This window comes from Ixodes scapularis, unplaced genomic scaffold (assembly GCF_016920785.2).
Source record: "Ixodes scapularis isolate PalLabHiFi unplaced genomic scaffold, ASM1692078v2 PGA_scaffold3__209_contigs__length_174095766, whole genome shotgun sequence".
Taxonomy (NCBI): domain Eukaryota; kingdom Metazoa; phylum Arthropoda; class Arachnida; order Ixodida; family Ixodidae; genus Ixodes; species Ixodes scapularis.
In genome coordinates this window covers 121,464,743-121,481,930 of record NW_024609868.1, presented here as the reverse complement: position 1 = coordinate 121,481,930, position 17,188 = coordinate 121,464,743, and the positions used below count along the sequence as shown (strand labels likewise).

General features: G+C 48.8%; 1 protein-coding gene across 1 annotated transcript in view; it reads right to left on the bottom strand.

The window, feature by feature from the left end:
* The window catches only part of LOC8034447 (zinc finger MYND domain-containing protein 19), a 54,619-nt gene that overhangs the window by 3,149 nt on the left and 34,282 nt on the right, over nucleotides 1-17,188 (bottom strand). Inside the window, exons 5-6 of the mRNA XM_042292613.1 lie at nucleotides 15,710-15,914; nucleotides 13,399-13,459 (exon numbers count right to left, since the gene is read on the bottom strand). Coding sequence (XP_042148547.1) covers nucleotides 13,399-13,459; nucleotides 15,710-15,914 — 266 coding nt within the window. The remainder of the gene's footprint in view (nucleotides 1-13,398; nucleotides 13,460-15,709; nucleotides 15,915-17,188) is intronic.

Below are 17,188 nucleotides of genomic sequence, written 5' to 3'. Positions count from 1 at the left end.
ACCCGGCACGCTACCGTCGGAGCGTCTGCACACACCCGCATCTACCGTTGAAAATAATTGAAAGAAAAGACACGATACGAGACCCACGAGATAACAAGAGCGTGAAACGCGAGACAGTGGAAAAACCATGCAAGACCGGCTGGACGATTGATACAGGGTACTTTGTGTCACGCGGCCGCTTGCGCCACATAATTCACACATGCTCAATTACGGTACAGTCGCCAACCGTTTTTTCGGACTCCGATAATTCGGACCTAAAGGAGGAACCGTTACTTACCCTATAGAAATAGTGCATATTCACGACCAGTATTTCGGACAGTTTAAAGTCCGAAAGTTTGAATATTCTGACAAAATCGTACGAGCGATCAGCGGGAAACACGAGAGAGAGAGAGAGGGAGAAGGAGTTTGGAAAGGAAGAGATAGTCCTGTAGACTCAATCAGATGGGAGTGAAATTTCAGCAGAAAGAAATGAGATTAGATAGAAATCGGGAAGCAGTCTTAGGGATGCGGGAGGAGGGGCGAAGACGCAGGGTTCACGAGCACACACGGGCGGGCATGACGACAGGGGTCCAGCGCGGGGAGCACAGCGGAGGCGTGGGAAACGCTACCGAGAAAAGGCCATTTTGAATTCTATATTGCCTGCAAATGGATTGGCTTGGTTTGGCAGTGCTACTTGAGTACTTCCGAGTCCTACTGCTAGGTGACGCTATGATAGCCCTTTTTTCCATTTAGATGCACATCATCAGCATTATTATCATTTTGTTTTGTTTCCTTCCATCCCTTCGCGCCTCCGCCCAACTTTCGTGTCGCCAGTTGCCATTTTGCGCTCGTGGATTTGTGTCTCATCTCGTTTGGACAACGCTGGCTTGGACGTCATGGCCCCATCTGTTCTGCCGCCGCGATATGTGAATAAGAAGCGCTGAAAGTCCTCGACCATAATGCTAAAAAAGAAGGCAGCGATTCTCAAGCTAACAGAAAGTTGCCGAACGCAAACAGAAGCGTAACTGAAAACAAGGCACGCAGACGTAACCTGAAGCAAGGCACAATTTACGACTTTTTTAAGCCCGCCTGGAAGTAATAAAGGCAAGTTTTTCTATCTGCTGATTTTTTGGACTACTCTATTCTTCGGACGTTATTTCAGTCCCTGTAAAGTCCGAATAATCGGTCGGCGACTGTACTGAGTTTAGCTTCGGTATTGAAAGACAACCGAAATCGGCCCTTTGGCACAGGCCTGGCGCAGATTACCCATATTTTGGCAAAATGTAGCGGGATGTAGCAGGGTTAGCCCCTTGGCACAGTTTGGTGCAATTGGCGCAGCAATCACATCACTGCATACGTCACATGATCCAGACCAGGGGCTGTAGATTTTCGTGGTGTTTGGGGTTGCTGTTCTCATTTCTACAACAATGTACAAGCAGTACAGTTGATCATTCGGTTCCGAGTTACGCTCATCAAAATTAGCATCTGACTGCTTGGCCAGTAATTTGCACTCGAGGTTGTTTGACGCCGCTCCAGGTTTTGAGAGTGAAATAGGTACAAAAATCGTCAGCCCCAGACACTTCTAAAACCCACACATTACTGCTAAGGCAAGGAAAAATATTTTTCGGACAACAAGGAATTGTGGACTATGCAAAACAATAAAAAAATATTGGTATGGGAGTTGAGGAACCAACGTTCCACGTAATACTCATAGTCATTTGCTCGCTAACGTTTGCAATTCTAGACGCATAAGAAAGACCATGGATATGCTGGGCCTCTGTGCAGAACTATTGATTTCCGGTTTCTCGACATCGTCATTCTGTTCTGGGCCAGATCGCACATAGACGTTCATATTCTCCGTCTACACCAATATGACCTATTGGGACCGGACGATTTCGTGTCGTTTGCTCAAGATCATTGCTAACACATTCTGCAAAGATTTCTATTGTTGAGACTCTGTAGATATTTTTCTTGTCGAAGAGACTGAACACTTGGGGTGCATTAGTTTTGGTTTTGGGGGAGTAATTTCCTAGGCAGCTCATGCTCCTAAATTTCCTCGACCATCCCTGCCACAAAAAGTGTTTTAGTCCATCTGAGACACCCACTGATGCATAACTAAGTCATATGTGCATTTTAACCTTTGAGATCATGAGAGTTTTCCTCTAGTCAAAATTAGTTCAAGCAAAAAATATCAAATCAATGAAAAAACGCTGAAGTGTTCCAGCTCATTTGTGGGTTTAGGTTGCACTACTTGGGTACCTTGATTTTGAACCGTAAAATGGTGAGTCTCAAAATCTTGATATGTGTCCAAGGTGGATGTCCCACGTGGAGGATCAACAGCATCTGTGCCTGTCTCCTCCTCACTTTCTATACTCTCACAGCCACTCTTCGAAGATTCATCGGAGAATATCTTGGAGGCCTTCTAGTTGTCTTCATTACTGAAATCACCTTCATCACTTGAGTCACAGGCCTGTCTGTAAAACGCAGATGGAGTAAAGGCTGCCATGTTGAACTCAGAAGCATGTGCAAAATGACTGCCCGCGCTCCTAGCAAAAAAAAAGTGTCGCGGCTTTTACGGCAGTTATCGTCTATCTTGTAACCTTCTACAGGAATGGAACTGGGCAGAGCAGCTTTGGAGCAATCTTGGGAGCAGAAAGAACTACAGTTTGGAGCAGGCTGGGAGCAGCAAAAACAAGGTCTTGGAGCAAGTTGGGAGCAGCATATGAGTGTTAAGAATGTTAAAATAAAGGCTACATGTCACCTGGCTTCAAAAACTAAAGAAAGAATACGAGGAGATGTGGCGTGAGCCTCTTTTGAACTTCCCGCTTTCTATAAGCGAGGCACGCACGCGCATGCCGTGAGGCCCGTGACTTCTGCAGGGCCACGAGGGAATAAAGCTTCTTTCTCCACCTGAGCGTATCGGGTTTCAGTCGAGGTAAGGGACCTTGATGCGAAGGCCACAGCTCTTTCGCTCCCATTGGGCTGGACCTGAAGCAAGACTGCTCCTAATCCATGTGAAGACGCATCCGCCGAAAGTACTGTGGGATACGACGGATTGTAGTGAGCCATGCAACAATCTGAACACAGGAGATCCTTGACGCCTAGCAGAGCGGCTGCTTGTGGGGGACTCCAGGTCCACTCCACCGTTTTTCGAAGCAGGTCTCTGAGCGGCGCCGTAATTTGTGCCAAGTTTGGAAGAAACCTTGCCAGATGGTTCGCCATTCCAAGGATCCGACGGACGCCGGCAGGATCCTCTGGAGCCGGAAGATCTCCGATTGCCTTGACCTTTGCTGGGTCCGGTCGAACACCGTGGCGGGATAAGATACATCCGAGGAAGGTAACTTCCCTTGTGCTGAAGATACGCTTGGCTTTGTTGAGGGTGACTCCAGTTTGCTCTAGGTGCTTGAGAGTCTTGTGCAGATTCGCATCATGCTCAGCTTGGTCCTTGCCAAAGACAAGTATATCATCCATGAGGTTGAGAACTCCGGGCAGTCCGCTCAAGATCTCCGACATGCGTTTTTGGAAATATTCCGGAGCTGATGTTATTCCAAAAGGTAGTCGCGTGAAGCAAAAACGGCCAATTGGGGTGATGAATGTGGTCAGCTCTTGGCACGAAGCAGAGAGACGTATCTGATGGAACCCGGAATTAGCATCCAACTTCGAAAACACTGCCGCCGCCCCCAGCTGGCCAAGCGTTTCCCCCACAGTTGGAAGGACATAGCGCTCTCTTCGGACGGAGGTGTTGAGGTGAGTAAAGTCAATGCAGATCCTTACTTCTCTGGAAGGCTTCAGGACTGGAACAATCCCAGCACACCAGTCGGTTGGACCTTCAACTGGGTGAATGACGCCCCGATCCACCATCTCTCCGAGTTCTTGAATTACAGCATCAGAGGGATGGGCATGCGACGCTCAGCAAGTAAGGCACCGCCGCTGGGTCTAGTCGGATGGTGTACTCTCCTGGAAGTGTCCCAAGGCCGCTGAAGAGTCTAGCAAAGCGCTTCTCGAGGCGTTCGGTGCTGCAGAGAAACTTGACGAGCCCTAAGTTCTGTATGGCAGGCAATCCAAGAAGCGCAGTGCGAAGTTGTTGTACGACGTAAGCCTCTTCCCTTGTGAACTTGTCCTTCCATCTCATGACAGCGTCAAACTTCCTTAACACCTTCAGGGCATGTCCACTGGGCCCCGAAAGGACCTCTTCTGCTGAGCGCAGGCCAAAAGACGGTATTCCCGAAAATGTATCAGGGACCGCTGAGACCTCTGCACCGGTGTCGATATTTGCAGTCAGCAAAACGTTGTTCACGGTTATCGCCGTTCACGTTATCGTCTGGACGTCTACCGAACTCCCCAACGGCGCCAAGAAAAACCGTCGGTGTTGAATTCTGTTCCACTGAGGAAATGCCTTTGGTTCCTCCAGGCATCTTCTTGCGGACACGTGCGTAATGACCCTTGGTCTTGCATCGAGTGCACTTTTTGGCTCGCGCAGGGCACTCAGAACGAGCGTGACGCAATCCTTCGCAATAACCGCATATGGAGCTTGGTTGTTTTGCTTTTGAGATTCGCTTCGCATTCGAAGAAGATGGAGCACTGCGAGGCTTAGATGACGAGCTTTCGCCACTGCGTCAAAGTCGGCGTCTTCAGTCTTGACAGGCGGTTGCGCTTCAGTCTCTCTCAACAACTGCTGCTGCTTGTGAACAGACTCTTTCTGTCGAGCCTTGGCAAGTGCGAAAGTCAGAGTGAGCGCAGCGTCTAACTGAAGAGCTTCCAAAAGTGACTTGTCTCGCAGCCCAAGAACGAAGTAGTCACGCAGGCTTCCGTGGTCGCATCGGTCCGCCATGTTGTAGAGCACGGTTACGTATTGATCCACTGTTTCAGTCGGCCCCTGCTCCCATCTGTTAAAACATGCAGACTCGTATACTACGTTCCTGACTTGAATGAAGTGACCGTCGAATCTCGCTTTCACGGTGTCATACTTCTTGGCGTCGGCGTCGGATAACCCGAAGGTGTTGAAAATTTGCCTAGCCTGGCGACCCGTGACGTAGAGAAGCGTTTGTACCTGGGTTTCCTCGTTCTGTGCGACCAGTCCTGTTGCGTGACGAAAATCGTCGAACTCAGCCAGGGATGGGCAGTATTTCAAATACAAGTATTTGAAATACATATTTCAAATACTTTGTGTATTTTGCATTGGTATTTAATTACAAATTGAGTAATGTATTTGGCATGTGTATTTAAATACTAAAACGTGGGTATTTCAAATACAATTGTAATTAAATACAATTTTGTGGGCGAAAATACATCCCTCAAAACAATTGTCACTGCATGTCCAGAGCAGGAAGAAAACTATGTTCTGCACCAAATGCAGTGTCTCTCAATCAAGCACAAGTGTTTAGTGACTTTGTGATTACGGTACTAGTCCAGGGCAAGAATAGTGACAAAATCGACGTTCACAGGCAGACGGGCTAAATAAGTGAATGTGACAACTTGTGATGCTTTCCAGCCTGATTTCCATCCACAGTTTCGCCTGGAACATTCTAAACGCGCGGGTCGTCCAGATTTTCGTAACTGGTGCAAGTTGCAACAATAAAAAATTCTCTAAAAAAGCTGCATGAAGCTCTGTACTTTTTTCACCTATTAAGTCCAAGCTTATTACATTTTTTTGTAATTATATTTCTATTACGTTACTAGAGCCTCGCACACTAACTCCAGAGTGTGCAATGCAAAATTAAAATGAGATTCCCAGAAACCCGTAGCAAGTGCCCTGAAGACGCTGACGCAAATTTTGAGGAATGTATTTGGAAAAGTATTTGGAGAAGACCAAATACATTTGGTTGTATTTGTATCTTGTAATTAAATGTTTTTTTAGGAATGTAATTAGATTTGTAATTAAATACATTTTTGACGAAGTATTTTGTATTTGTATTTCGATACATATTTGCATGTATTTTGCCCATCCCTGAACTCAGCGATCCACGCCGGCCACTCCGAAGCGTTCCCAAAATGGAAGGGTTCAGGTGGCCTGAGGGCGAGTCCGGTAGCGACGCTTGCCCGATCTATGACTCGGTACGGTCCGCAACCGCAAGGAGACGCCCGAAGCTTCAGAGGCGGCAGGACCCCACTTCTGACACCATGTATCGGTGCTCGGTGGCACCCGAAAGAAATGCGACAGACTCCGTGTCACGGCAAACCAGAAAGAAGCTTTATTCCCTCGTGGCCCAGCACAAGTCATGGGCCCCACGGCACGCACGTGCATGCCTCGCTTATAGAAAGCGGGAAGTTCAAAAACTTTTTGCGGGGCTTAACAGCAACATTCCAGACCGATCATCAACTTTTGCTGACGCTCTTGGGAAAGTCTGCATTGGATGTGCTCCCTCCTTGTATCCAGCGCTTCCGCATGCGTCTGATGCGGTTCAGCTACAGAATGCAGTATGTTCCTGGCAAGAGCATCGCGACGGCTGATACTCAAGGGCTTTGGTGGGTGAGGAAGAGCCAGCGGAGACACTGACCTGCGCTGAGGTTCAGTCATTCACTGTTGGAGCAGTGATGGGACTCCGAAGCAGCTCTCTGCATCCAGTCAAAGAAGCCCAGGAGAAAGACAAAGTTTGCCAGATGCTTCGGGAGTACCGCATAAACGTATGGCCATCAAAGTCGAGACTTCCTCTCGACGTGTCGCCCTTTTGGCAGTACAAAGGAAGCCTGTCCTACTGCGAAGGCTTTCTGCTCTATGGAACCCGCCTCCTTATTCCTGGCTCCCTAAGGAAGGAGGTGCTGAAACGACTCCACGAGGGACATCAGGGAATTGGACGGTGCAGGCAGCGCACGAAAGAAGCTGCCTGGTGGCCAGGCCTGTCGTCCGAGCTGAGAAGGGTTGTCAATAACTGTGTTGTGTGCACAAAGGTACGTCAAAAAAAAGCCGGGTCTCTCATGCCAACGGTGACGCCATCTGCGTTGACTACAGGTCTCGCTTTCCCGAAATTGCCTATCTATCGTCAACGAAAGCTGAGGCTGTCATCGAACGTCTAAAGAGCATATTCGCCCGCCATGGGATACCTGCAACGGTAGTAAGCGACAATGGACCACAGTTCTCCTGTGATGCCTTCGCAGAGTTTGCCCGGAACTATGTTTTCCAGCACACTACCAGCAGCCCTCGTCATCCTCAGGCGAATGGAGAGGCCGAGCGCACCGTGCAGACCATGAAGAATCTGCTTGAGAAAGAAGAGGACCCGTACCTAGCTCTACTCGCGTACCGAGATACCCCGGGTCCGACAGGCCGGACCCTAGCCGAACTCCTCATGGGGCGACGTCTGCAGACGCGGAGGTGTACCCAGCTCTTCTGACTCCCGGCCAAGTCAACAACAATGTTGCGACTAGACGCGACAGTCAAGTCAAAGAGTGCCAACAGGCACACTTCGACCGCCGACATGCAGCTCGATGGCTCCCCAAACTGAGTCCCGGATCGACTGTGTGGTTGAAAGACCTCAAGTGCCCAGGGGAGGTCCTCCGTCAAGCGGACATGCGAAGGTTTACTGGGTCAGGACCACAAGAGAAGACGTCCGTTGCAACCGAAGAGCTCTCAACAGAATTCCGGCTCATTCTGGTCAATGCGACGAGCTGGTATTGTGGCCAGCCAACACGACTGCTCCTGATGGACCTGCTTTACCCGGGGAAGACGACATGGAGCATCCACCAACATTGCAGCAGGCTTCGCAGTCTCAGTCATCGACGCAAGACTGCAGAGTTTCCGTGGCAGTGACGAAGGCTGGAAGAAAAGTGTTTGCACCCCCAGCGGTTTGGTGAATAACTACAGACTTCTCGAAACCCTTATTTATCCCCAGAGGGAGATGTGGCGTGAGCCTCTTTTGAACTTCCCGCTTTCTATAAGCGAGGCACGCACGCGCGTGCCGTGGGGCCCGTGACTTGTGCAGGGCCACGAGGAAATAAAGCTTCTTTCTGGTTTGCCGTGGCACGGAGTCGGTCGCATTTCTTCCGGGTGCCACCGAGCACCGATACAATAATGGCATGCAGGCAGTGGCGTCACGAGGGTTACCAACACCCGGGGTGGTAGCCCGCTGCATTAGCCTCTGGTAACAGCGTTTTTTTTGTCTGACAACTAGCAGACGCGCATCAAGGAGGGAAGTCAAAGGACTCACTGGCGAGGTGTCCCGAGGCGCCGAGGTTTGTTTGCTAAGAATCGAGAGTGAGTGTGTTAGTGTCCGCAAGTTCCCCCCCAAATACTTTTTCTCTCCTTTTCTGTGCGGCGAGACCCCTCATTCCTTAACAGCGTCGGCGGGTTGGCGCAGTTAACGTCGTCTGCTTTACGTCTGCTAGTCAAAGCGATGGCTGCTTTACCTTTCCTGCGTCTGTCGGAGATTCACCGCTTTTTCACCGGCGAGAGTCACCGTTGCCTCGGGAAACAAGGAGATAACAAGAGGAAGGAATTTACCTCTTAATCTAAAATTGAGGTCAGCGATCAATGTATAGTAATACGGGAAGGGTTCACAAGGGTCGCGCGGGCATATTCCATCCAGCACGCCAGCCGGTCGTGGGCAGACGGTCGCCGAGTAGCGGATTGCCTGCTAGGCCTAACTGCAAAGCTCGCTTGGTCGCGTTCCGTGGAATCGTGGACGTTGGAGCTTTTCCCGGGTGTTTGTAGATCCAGTGTTCTTGTTCGTCGTGGTCTGTTTCAAGTACTTTTTACATATTTCTTGCTGCTTGAAGTAGGGACGCGTGAGAAGCGCACGTAGAAAAATAAACGTCCGTGGGTCGTCGCGACCGCGACGCTGTCGGTCATGCTGATTTTATCGAAAGAAGTGCGTAAGACAGCTTCGGAGCTGTCGTAGGATTTCGTCGTAACCTGCGCAAAACTTACGAAAATTTCGTTTCGTGAATACGAATATTTTGTCTTACGCACATTTTTGCCTTAAGATCGTTTCGTGAATCTAGCCTCTGCACTTCCGAAAGTCGCAGGAAAGGTAAGACAGAGGCAGCCGACGTTGTAAAGGAGCAGACGACGCTCAGATAGGGGGTCGCGATGAGCCAATCAGGGCTCAGCGTTCTGTTGTCACCGCTACCCCCTGCGCAAGAAGCAGACGAACTTGCCCTCCGCATTACGTCCAAGCTGATTACATTTTTTTTTGTGATTATATTTCTATTACGTTGCTAGAGCCTCGCAGACTAACTCCCGAGTGTGCGATGCAAAATTAAAATGAGATACCCAGAAACCCGTTGCTGGTGCCCTGAAGTCGCTGACGCAAATTTTAAGGAATGTATTTGGAAAAGTATTTGGAGGAGACCAAATACATTTGGTTGTATTTTTATCTTGTAATTAAATGCTTTTTTGGAAATGTAATTAGATTTGTAATTAAATACATTTTTGACAAAGTATTTTGTATTTGTATTTCGATACATATTTGCATGTATTTTGGCCATCCCTGAAAAGGACCTATCGGGGAAACCCCAACCATTCACCAGAACGGAAATATTTATTTGATGGGAGATGCCCGATAGATGACCCCGAGGGTTTAAAGCGATAGCTTTATGCATGACATTTTGCAGAGATTTTGGTGTCGGCATTTGTTGTCTGTAGTCGCACCGAAGGCGAAAAAATCCTCATCTCCTCACATGATGCAAGAAAAGAGAAGTCGGGTGTTCACATTGTCTGCACCCTGCGAAGAGGGGAGAGCCCTGACAACCGGCCAATAACTTTAAAACAGGTGTTTTCAAACATTACTCGTGTTATACGAAATCCCGTTTTGGTAGTATCCACTTGTTACGCGTAATGTTGGAGGGTTTTAGAAACTTCCACCACAATCTACTTTTCAAACCTAAATTGAAATGTAAAATATGTTCTGCCAAAACTAGTCACCTTCCCTCCCCGCCGCCTTTCTCTGCATACGCCCCCCTCTCTGCTTAACGTCAACGTTATCCCCTCTCTTCACCACTCAACAACACCAGGAAAACCTGCGCCTCCACTTGCGTCGTCAGTGCCACAGGTTATCTAGTGGCGCCGACATGCCAAGGCCGTACTCTGTCTCAGGAGTGAGCGCGGAGAGAATGGCTGGCTTATGCGGCTTGTGACCGGCGTCCACCCACACTGACCACTCCGTTTACAGGAAGCCAACCCATACTGGCAGATACTTGGGGTTTGATTCCCACCACCCCCGATGTCATAAAGCGTCGGTGACCTCTGCACTCTTCAGGCGCGCCTTCGCCACCTGCTCCACAAAGAAAAGCCTCCAGGAGGAAATCAAGGTCGTTACATCGGATCTCCGCAAGAACGGCTACGCTGAACGGTTTATTCTTCGGACACTCTAGAAATCAAGGCATCCACCCCTAAAGTGCAGCAGTCCCCCTTCCTATCGCGTCTGTGTCCCCTACATTAGCCGCACCAGCAAGGCCCTTTCCCGCGTCATCGGTCGCTACGGGATTGCGGTGACTCATAAGCCCGTGTCGACAATCGGTCATCGCCTCCCCCTCCCGAAGGATTGGCCCCTCAAAGAAAGGGCCCAAGGCTTGGTCTACCGCATACCATGCAAAGATTGCCCGGCCTCATACGTTGGCAAAAGTAAGAACTTCGCAGAGAGGCTTATGCGACACAAATATGATGTCCGGAAGAAGGATGTGGAGGCAAGCGCCCTCGCGGAGCACGCAGAAGCAGCCGACCACACAGTCAACTTCGAGGGAAGTACCGTGCTGGCCTTGGAGAGGAATAGGCGAAAGCGGCTCTTTGAGTCTTGGTTTATCAAGCACACAAAGGGGAACGTGAATCGTTCTTCGGGCTCCCTGCGTAGCAGCTACGTCTTGGGACTGCATGACGTGAGCAAAGCCCCCTACATCCGTATGTGCATTGAGGCGGCGCATGTTCTTTTCTTTTCGTTACAGACCCGTGAACAAGGGACCGAACTAGTCCCGAAATGTCGGGTAAATGTTTATTAAATTTTTGGTTAGTGTCCCTATTTTTCACTTGTGGGGATGGTGATCCCTCAACATTCTGTCGCGTCAGCGTTTCGGCGCGCCGTGGTGGCTGTGCTGACGTAGCGAGAGGTGGCACTGCTTACCACTGTGAGTGGCTTCCTCCTCTCCCCCTTTGAGGCGATTTTCGCTACGAACCCCCGCAGAAACGAGATCGACGTGTCGCTCCTTGATTGGCCCCTTCGTCCCCGTGGTTATCTTAAAACCAGCGGACAGGAGGACCTTCGTCTCTTCTTCCTGGGATTTCGGCGGCAGCCACAACGGGGAACCATCCAGTGCACCAGTGAGCGTTTACACCGTCCTTTGTTCTTCATGAACGACCGTTTGGGCGTGGGCGATCTCCACACCAGCGACGTCCATCAGCTTATAGCCGCTGATTTCTTGTTATTTGTTTCATCGTAAATAAACAGAGTTTATCACCGTGACCAATGTGATTGGTGTCTGATTGCGCTCAACGAGCAGCATGCCACGCAAGTACGAACCTGCTTCGCAATAGAGCGTCTCGCCGCGAACGTGGTACTCCCAAAGGCAGTGGCCCCAAGGAGAACTACACGCTTCACTAACGAGAGACCGCCCGTGCTGAGTGTACATAGCAAAGCGAGGACGGTGAGGATCCCCAGGTACGACAGTGCGAGGCGGAAGCGCATACATGGCAACGTACAGCTATCGCTTTTACTTCTTCGCACTACCGTAAAGTTCTAAGCAAGCGTCCCCCCCTGCACGCAAGTAAAAATTACCTGCAAAGTGGGGGAAGCGCTATCCCGAAACGGCACCAAAACTCAAGATGGCGACGACAAAATTTTTCTGCCAGAAGAAGAAAAAAAAGTGCAGTGCACACAGATTTAATTTTTTTATTTATCTCTGAGAACATAGACTTTATTAGACCAAAGATTTGTCACTGCTATGTTAATCACTTTCAAAACCACCACAAGACTCCTCAGAGTCTTTTGGTGGTTTCTTCAGAAAGAAGCCGGTTGCTAGTGGCTCATCCTAGACTTCTTTTGCGCTCCAGGTATTAAAAAAGTGTGTCATCCCTGTATCCACTGAACACCGGCGCGCCGTTACTTAGCTTTTGCCGAAGTTTGGCTTTCTCATAGTTTGGCTGTAGCAAATTGTCAAAATTCGTGTCCCATTCCTGTATCCGGTCGAGCTTGATGTGTCGAGACGTCTGGTGTACGTTTTTCCCCGTTTTCACAATGCCATTGGACGACCTCGACTTTCTTTGCCACTGCATAAGAATGCATAGCCGACCCGACACCTCCAAAACAAAGCGACAACAATGGCGCATGGCGACGGGGCTGATCGGGCTGCAAAGTAAGATTGGATTGGATTCTTGGACTGAATTTCGCCGGCCAGTGTTGCCTGGGCGCGGTCAGCGCGGTGCGCGATATGGGTGTGGAGCGGGGAGGGGGCGTTTTCCCGGAACGGCGCGGAAATGTGAAATTAGTGGTGAAGTTGGGAGGGGCTCTTGCTCGGTCGGGGCGCTTGCTCAGAATTTTACAACGGTATGTGGGCGAAAAAGACACCCTTTTTGTTTATACAACTGCAGGCTTCTGCACTGCTTAATTGCATTGACGCTGAGACAAGGAGGAGTTCTTCGGCCATCAATAGGCCCTCCTCAAGATTAAAAGGTTTTGAAAACACCTGCCTAGTATGTGCTATAGAATACAGTTGCCGACAGATTTTTCAGACGTCGATAATTCAGATTTGTTAGATATTTCGGACCTAAAGGAGGAACCGTAACCTACCCGATAGAGATAGTGCATACTCACGACCAATGTTTCGGACAGCTTGAAGTCCAAGAGATTGATTTTTCTGGCGAAATTGTCGCGAGCGATTGGCGGGAGCCACAACCAAGAAGCTGCCGTTTTGGATTCTATGTTGGCTGCACATGGATTGGCTAGGTTTGGCAGCGATACTTGAGTACTGCTAAGTCCTACTGTTAGGTGACACTGTACGACTTCTTTCTCTAGCTGCACGCCATTATCATCATCATTGTTGTTACCATTTTGCTTTGTTCATTTGCCATTGCAGTCGTGGACTTCTGCTCCTCATCTCGATCTCGTCTCGGTGAATTATGTTTTCGGACTACGCTGGCTTGGACGTCATTATCCTGCCCGTTCTTCCGCCGCAGCGATGTGTCGCTAAGAAGCGCAGAAACTACTCGATCATAGTGCTAAGAAAGGAGGCAGCGATTCTCAAAGTAATAGAAAGTTGCCCAACGCAAACGGAAGCATAACCTGAAACAAGGCGGGCAAGCGTAACCTGTAGCAAGGAACTATTTACGCCTCTTTTAAGCCTGCTTACACATAATAAAGCCAAGTGCTTTAATCTGATGATTTCTTCAGACTGCTCTATTATTCGGACGTCTTTTCGGTCCCTGCGACGACCAAAAAATTGGTCGGCAACTGTCAAACTAAAAAACAAAAATAGATAAATAAAAACAGTAGAACTCACCTTCTTCCTCTATCACCTCTCCATTGGCATTGAAGTATTTGGTGGCAGCGGCGTCCGATAACTAAGATAGAGCGCACCAAGGTGTAAGTACCAGGGTTGTTGTTTGCGGGTTTTATGAAGCAAGAGCTCCGACGGCCATACTGCGCCAAACTAGGCAAGCTAAAAAACAGTGCTAAAAGTACACCGACTACACTAGAACTTAGCTATAGTTTGTGTAAGATACCTGTAGTTTTGAGAAAAGCTAAAAGACGTTCAAATGATATAAGAGACTGCTCCCCTAGAACCAAGACAGGGTGAAATGGGACGTTGTACTTGAAAAACTCAGGGAAATAGGTCTTGTATTGTCGTAGAAGGCCACGGCAAAGAAAGAGAACATGCAGAACAAATAAAGTTTCTCCACAGTGCTCGCATGTTGGCGGTCCCTCACCTATAAGCAGGTATGTAAGTACCAGGGAATAGTCAGCAAGCATGAAAGATACCAGTACACTTTTGTCAAGTGCACTGCTTCTCTGGAGTACTCCATTCACGGAATGTTCAGCATTCGAAATGAATGTGCCACAAATTATGGATTCAAAGCACATTTTCAAAAAAACATGCACCAGAAAGTTTTTTTTTTTTTTATTAATATTTATTATAGTTGAATGAAAATTTCAGCTTATAATGCTTCATTTTCTTTTTCTACATCTGGTGTTAGTTTTGATGTAGCTTATTTTTATGCTATGGCTGCAATGCAGATGCAAAAAATGACCTGCTCTTGTGCACACAAAGCATGGCAAAAAATCTAACAGAGAGTCATAAAATAAGCTGATTCACTCATTTTAAAGCACCAAAGGCAATGAATAAAAAAATAAAAAAAGAAAGTGTGAGTTCTTTTTGCTTTAGCTTGAGACACCATCAGGATTACCACGCCCATCGAAGACCCATTTCAGATTCACTAGGCCAGCTTAGGCAGGGGCAATTTTTTCAAGAGTCTCGGTGCCACAACGCCAGCGACGTGAGAAGACCGTGTCCGCACGCAGTGACCGCTGAAGCTTGAATTGCTACGTTTTGAGATCATCAATAAAATTGTAACTTTCTCACACTATTTAGCCATAAAGTTACACGTTAGTAATGTGTCTTCACGTGTTTGAACGGTGCCAAGAATACTATCTCATCTCTCTTAAACCATTCTGCAGCAAAAATCATCTATTGCAAATCAAAACCAAGTACAGTGGGAACACGTGAAAATATTGTGTCTCCGATTGGCTGCGGCCGCTCCAAGCGTCTTAGACCCGTTTTTGGGCCACACCTGATCCACGCAATTCGTTCTGCAAGGCAGGAATCTATACTTCGTCTCAGCGGTTAGACTTTCCATTCTCCCAGGGGAGGGGGCAGGCTGGGAAGTTTTCCGGGGAGGGTGCTTTTCTGCACAATTTGTTTACACCGGCAATTATCAGTAGTTTATTTTAGGCAGTACCTTTTACAGCGTATGTATATCGCCCTGTGTCCGTCGCTGTGTGTCAATGTCAATCGTCGTGCAAGCGTAGCCGTGTGTGCATAGTCGGTACCACGGCGCATGCGTTGGCGAGCACAAATCTGAAAAACAAAATGCTTGTGCCAGCTGCGAAGTTGTGGGGGGATAGAACCCAGGTTCCTGTGCTTCTGAAGCAGTAATCCACTCGGCCACGAGTCTCTTCTCTTTAATACATAGAAATAAAGCCTGCAGCTGCAGAATATCAGATGCCACTACTAGAACCTTGTTACATGGCAAGTAAACAGTGTCTCGGTAAGGATCATGGCCCGGGGGGGGAAAGGGGGGGGGGGGGGGCTGCCCCTCCCTCGGATCTCAACCAGGGGGGGCACGAGCCCCGATGCCCCCCCCCACCCCCCCGTAGTCTATGCCTATGCTCCGTCTCACTTCAAGCCCAGACGCAGCTGACACTAAGAGCGGCCGAGACCAATCCAAATAGTGTCAAAAGGTGTTTGTCGCGTTTCTGCACGTGATCCGTCGTTTCTGAACCAATCATGTACACGGAAGACCCAGTGAGTAGCACTTTTGACAAAGGTCGATTGATGCAGGCCGACCCGCAAGATCGTCTTCTGCAGGGCAGAAAACCTGTTCCCAGTTTCCATCTTTCGATTCACTCTTCTCTCCTCCCCTCCTTACAGACAGGAGGGTCTCCCTCTTTCTCGAATAGAAAGAAGGAATTGAGGGAGTGTTTCCTCCTTCCCGGCCGATCGTCGGCATGTAACGTGAATAGAAGTGCAATTGCTGGATAAATTCTGCCGCTTGAAGCGAGCCTCACACGTGCTCCGCACTGGAATGACCCACCTCTTCAACGAGGTGCTCCGGGGGCAGCTGCTGGATGGCGGCCCAGTACAGAGAGTGCTCCCGCTGCTTGCAGGGCGCCTCCCCCCGCCGGGGCGCCAGGGGCCGTGCCTGCCCCAGGCACAGGTTCTCCAGCCGATTGTCCATCGTCACCCCATTGCGGTGAAACACCCCGAAGCCCGGCGCCACGCCCCCCAGGTGCCGCTCCCTGCAGGCCCGGGAGCTGCCATTTACTTATTTTGCACACCCTTGGGGCAAACGATAGTAGTACACTTATCTGCAATCAACTCTAGTTCTACAGTATTAGCTATGGAATGGTTAAACTGTTGGGAATCTTCGATTGATGATGTTGGTACTACAAGGCAATTCTACTCTTCCAATGCGCAAGAAAAAATTGTAGAAAGCATTAGCTCTACACGATGAAACTCCAACCTTACGAAGATGATCTAGTAACTGAGGTGAAACTTGGTGAGGGTAAAATATGTTTGGCATGCAGGTAAGCGTATTGCGGTAACTTGTGAAAAAGGCACAGACCAAAGGTGTTCTGGCAAGATGCTCAGGATAGTGGGTCAAGGTCCGATTTCATCGTGCTGATGTTAACAGTTTGTTTATAGTTGGACAATACGAAACAAACTTGACTGCTTTGAACCCCTAGTAGTAAGTGTGCTAAGCTTTCATGGCTCGCATCCCAAATCGAAACTGCATATAAGAGTTTTTGGGAGAATCGGGACAGTGGATAGTAGTAGACCTATCAGTGCGGGTCAACCTCCTGAGGGCGTCAAAGACTTCAGAAGGAAAGGAAACTAGGCACAGGGGCAACACTATGCAAATTGTCTTTGAAGGCTGCCTAAGATTGTGACAGAGTTTGTTGTGCCCACTCGTGAGTGCTTACGGCGAGAGGAGACACTGGCCCCGCCTATCAAATTGCCCCAAAACACTACCAATCTTTTTATAACTAGACTGGAGGTTTTGCAGTATTTGCCAGATCAAATCCACACACTATGTACAAGATATGGTAGTTTATGACTTGTCAAAACTATTTAGAGCCTACAACAAGAGAAGGATGCATCGAAAATTAACAATATGTGTATGGAGATCGGACATGCTCTAGGGCAGGGGTCTCAAACACGCGGCCCGCGACTCATTGGGACGCGGCCCGCAGGCAACCGGCTACACGTCCCGGTTCCCATGTATCGAGCGCTAGAAATGGCACGCGCTATAGTGATCTCATCCTGCCGATTCATTTTCTCTCGAAATGTCGCTCTGCTCTTTCAACATATATTCACGTAGTTTTTACTTATCGGTGTTCATTTGACCTTTCTTTCGCTTTATCTTATGGGGCCAGCTTTTTGTAACGCACAACAATTTCAGTACTTGGCTGCAAGCACGAGCTCTTTGTTGAGGAATGCATATCGGCTGTGCGAACTCTCGATCAGCAGAAGGAACTGCCAAAGATAAAGCTACAAGCTCAGGAATCTCACC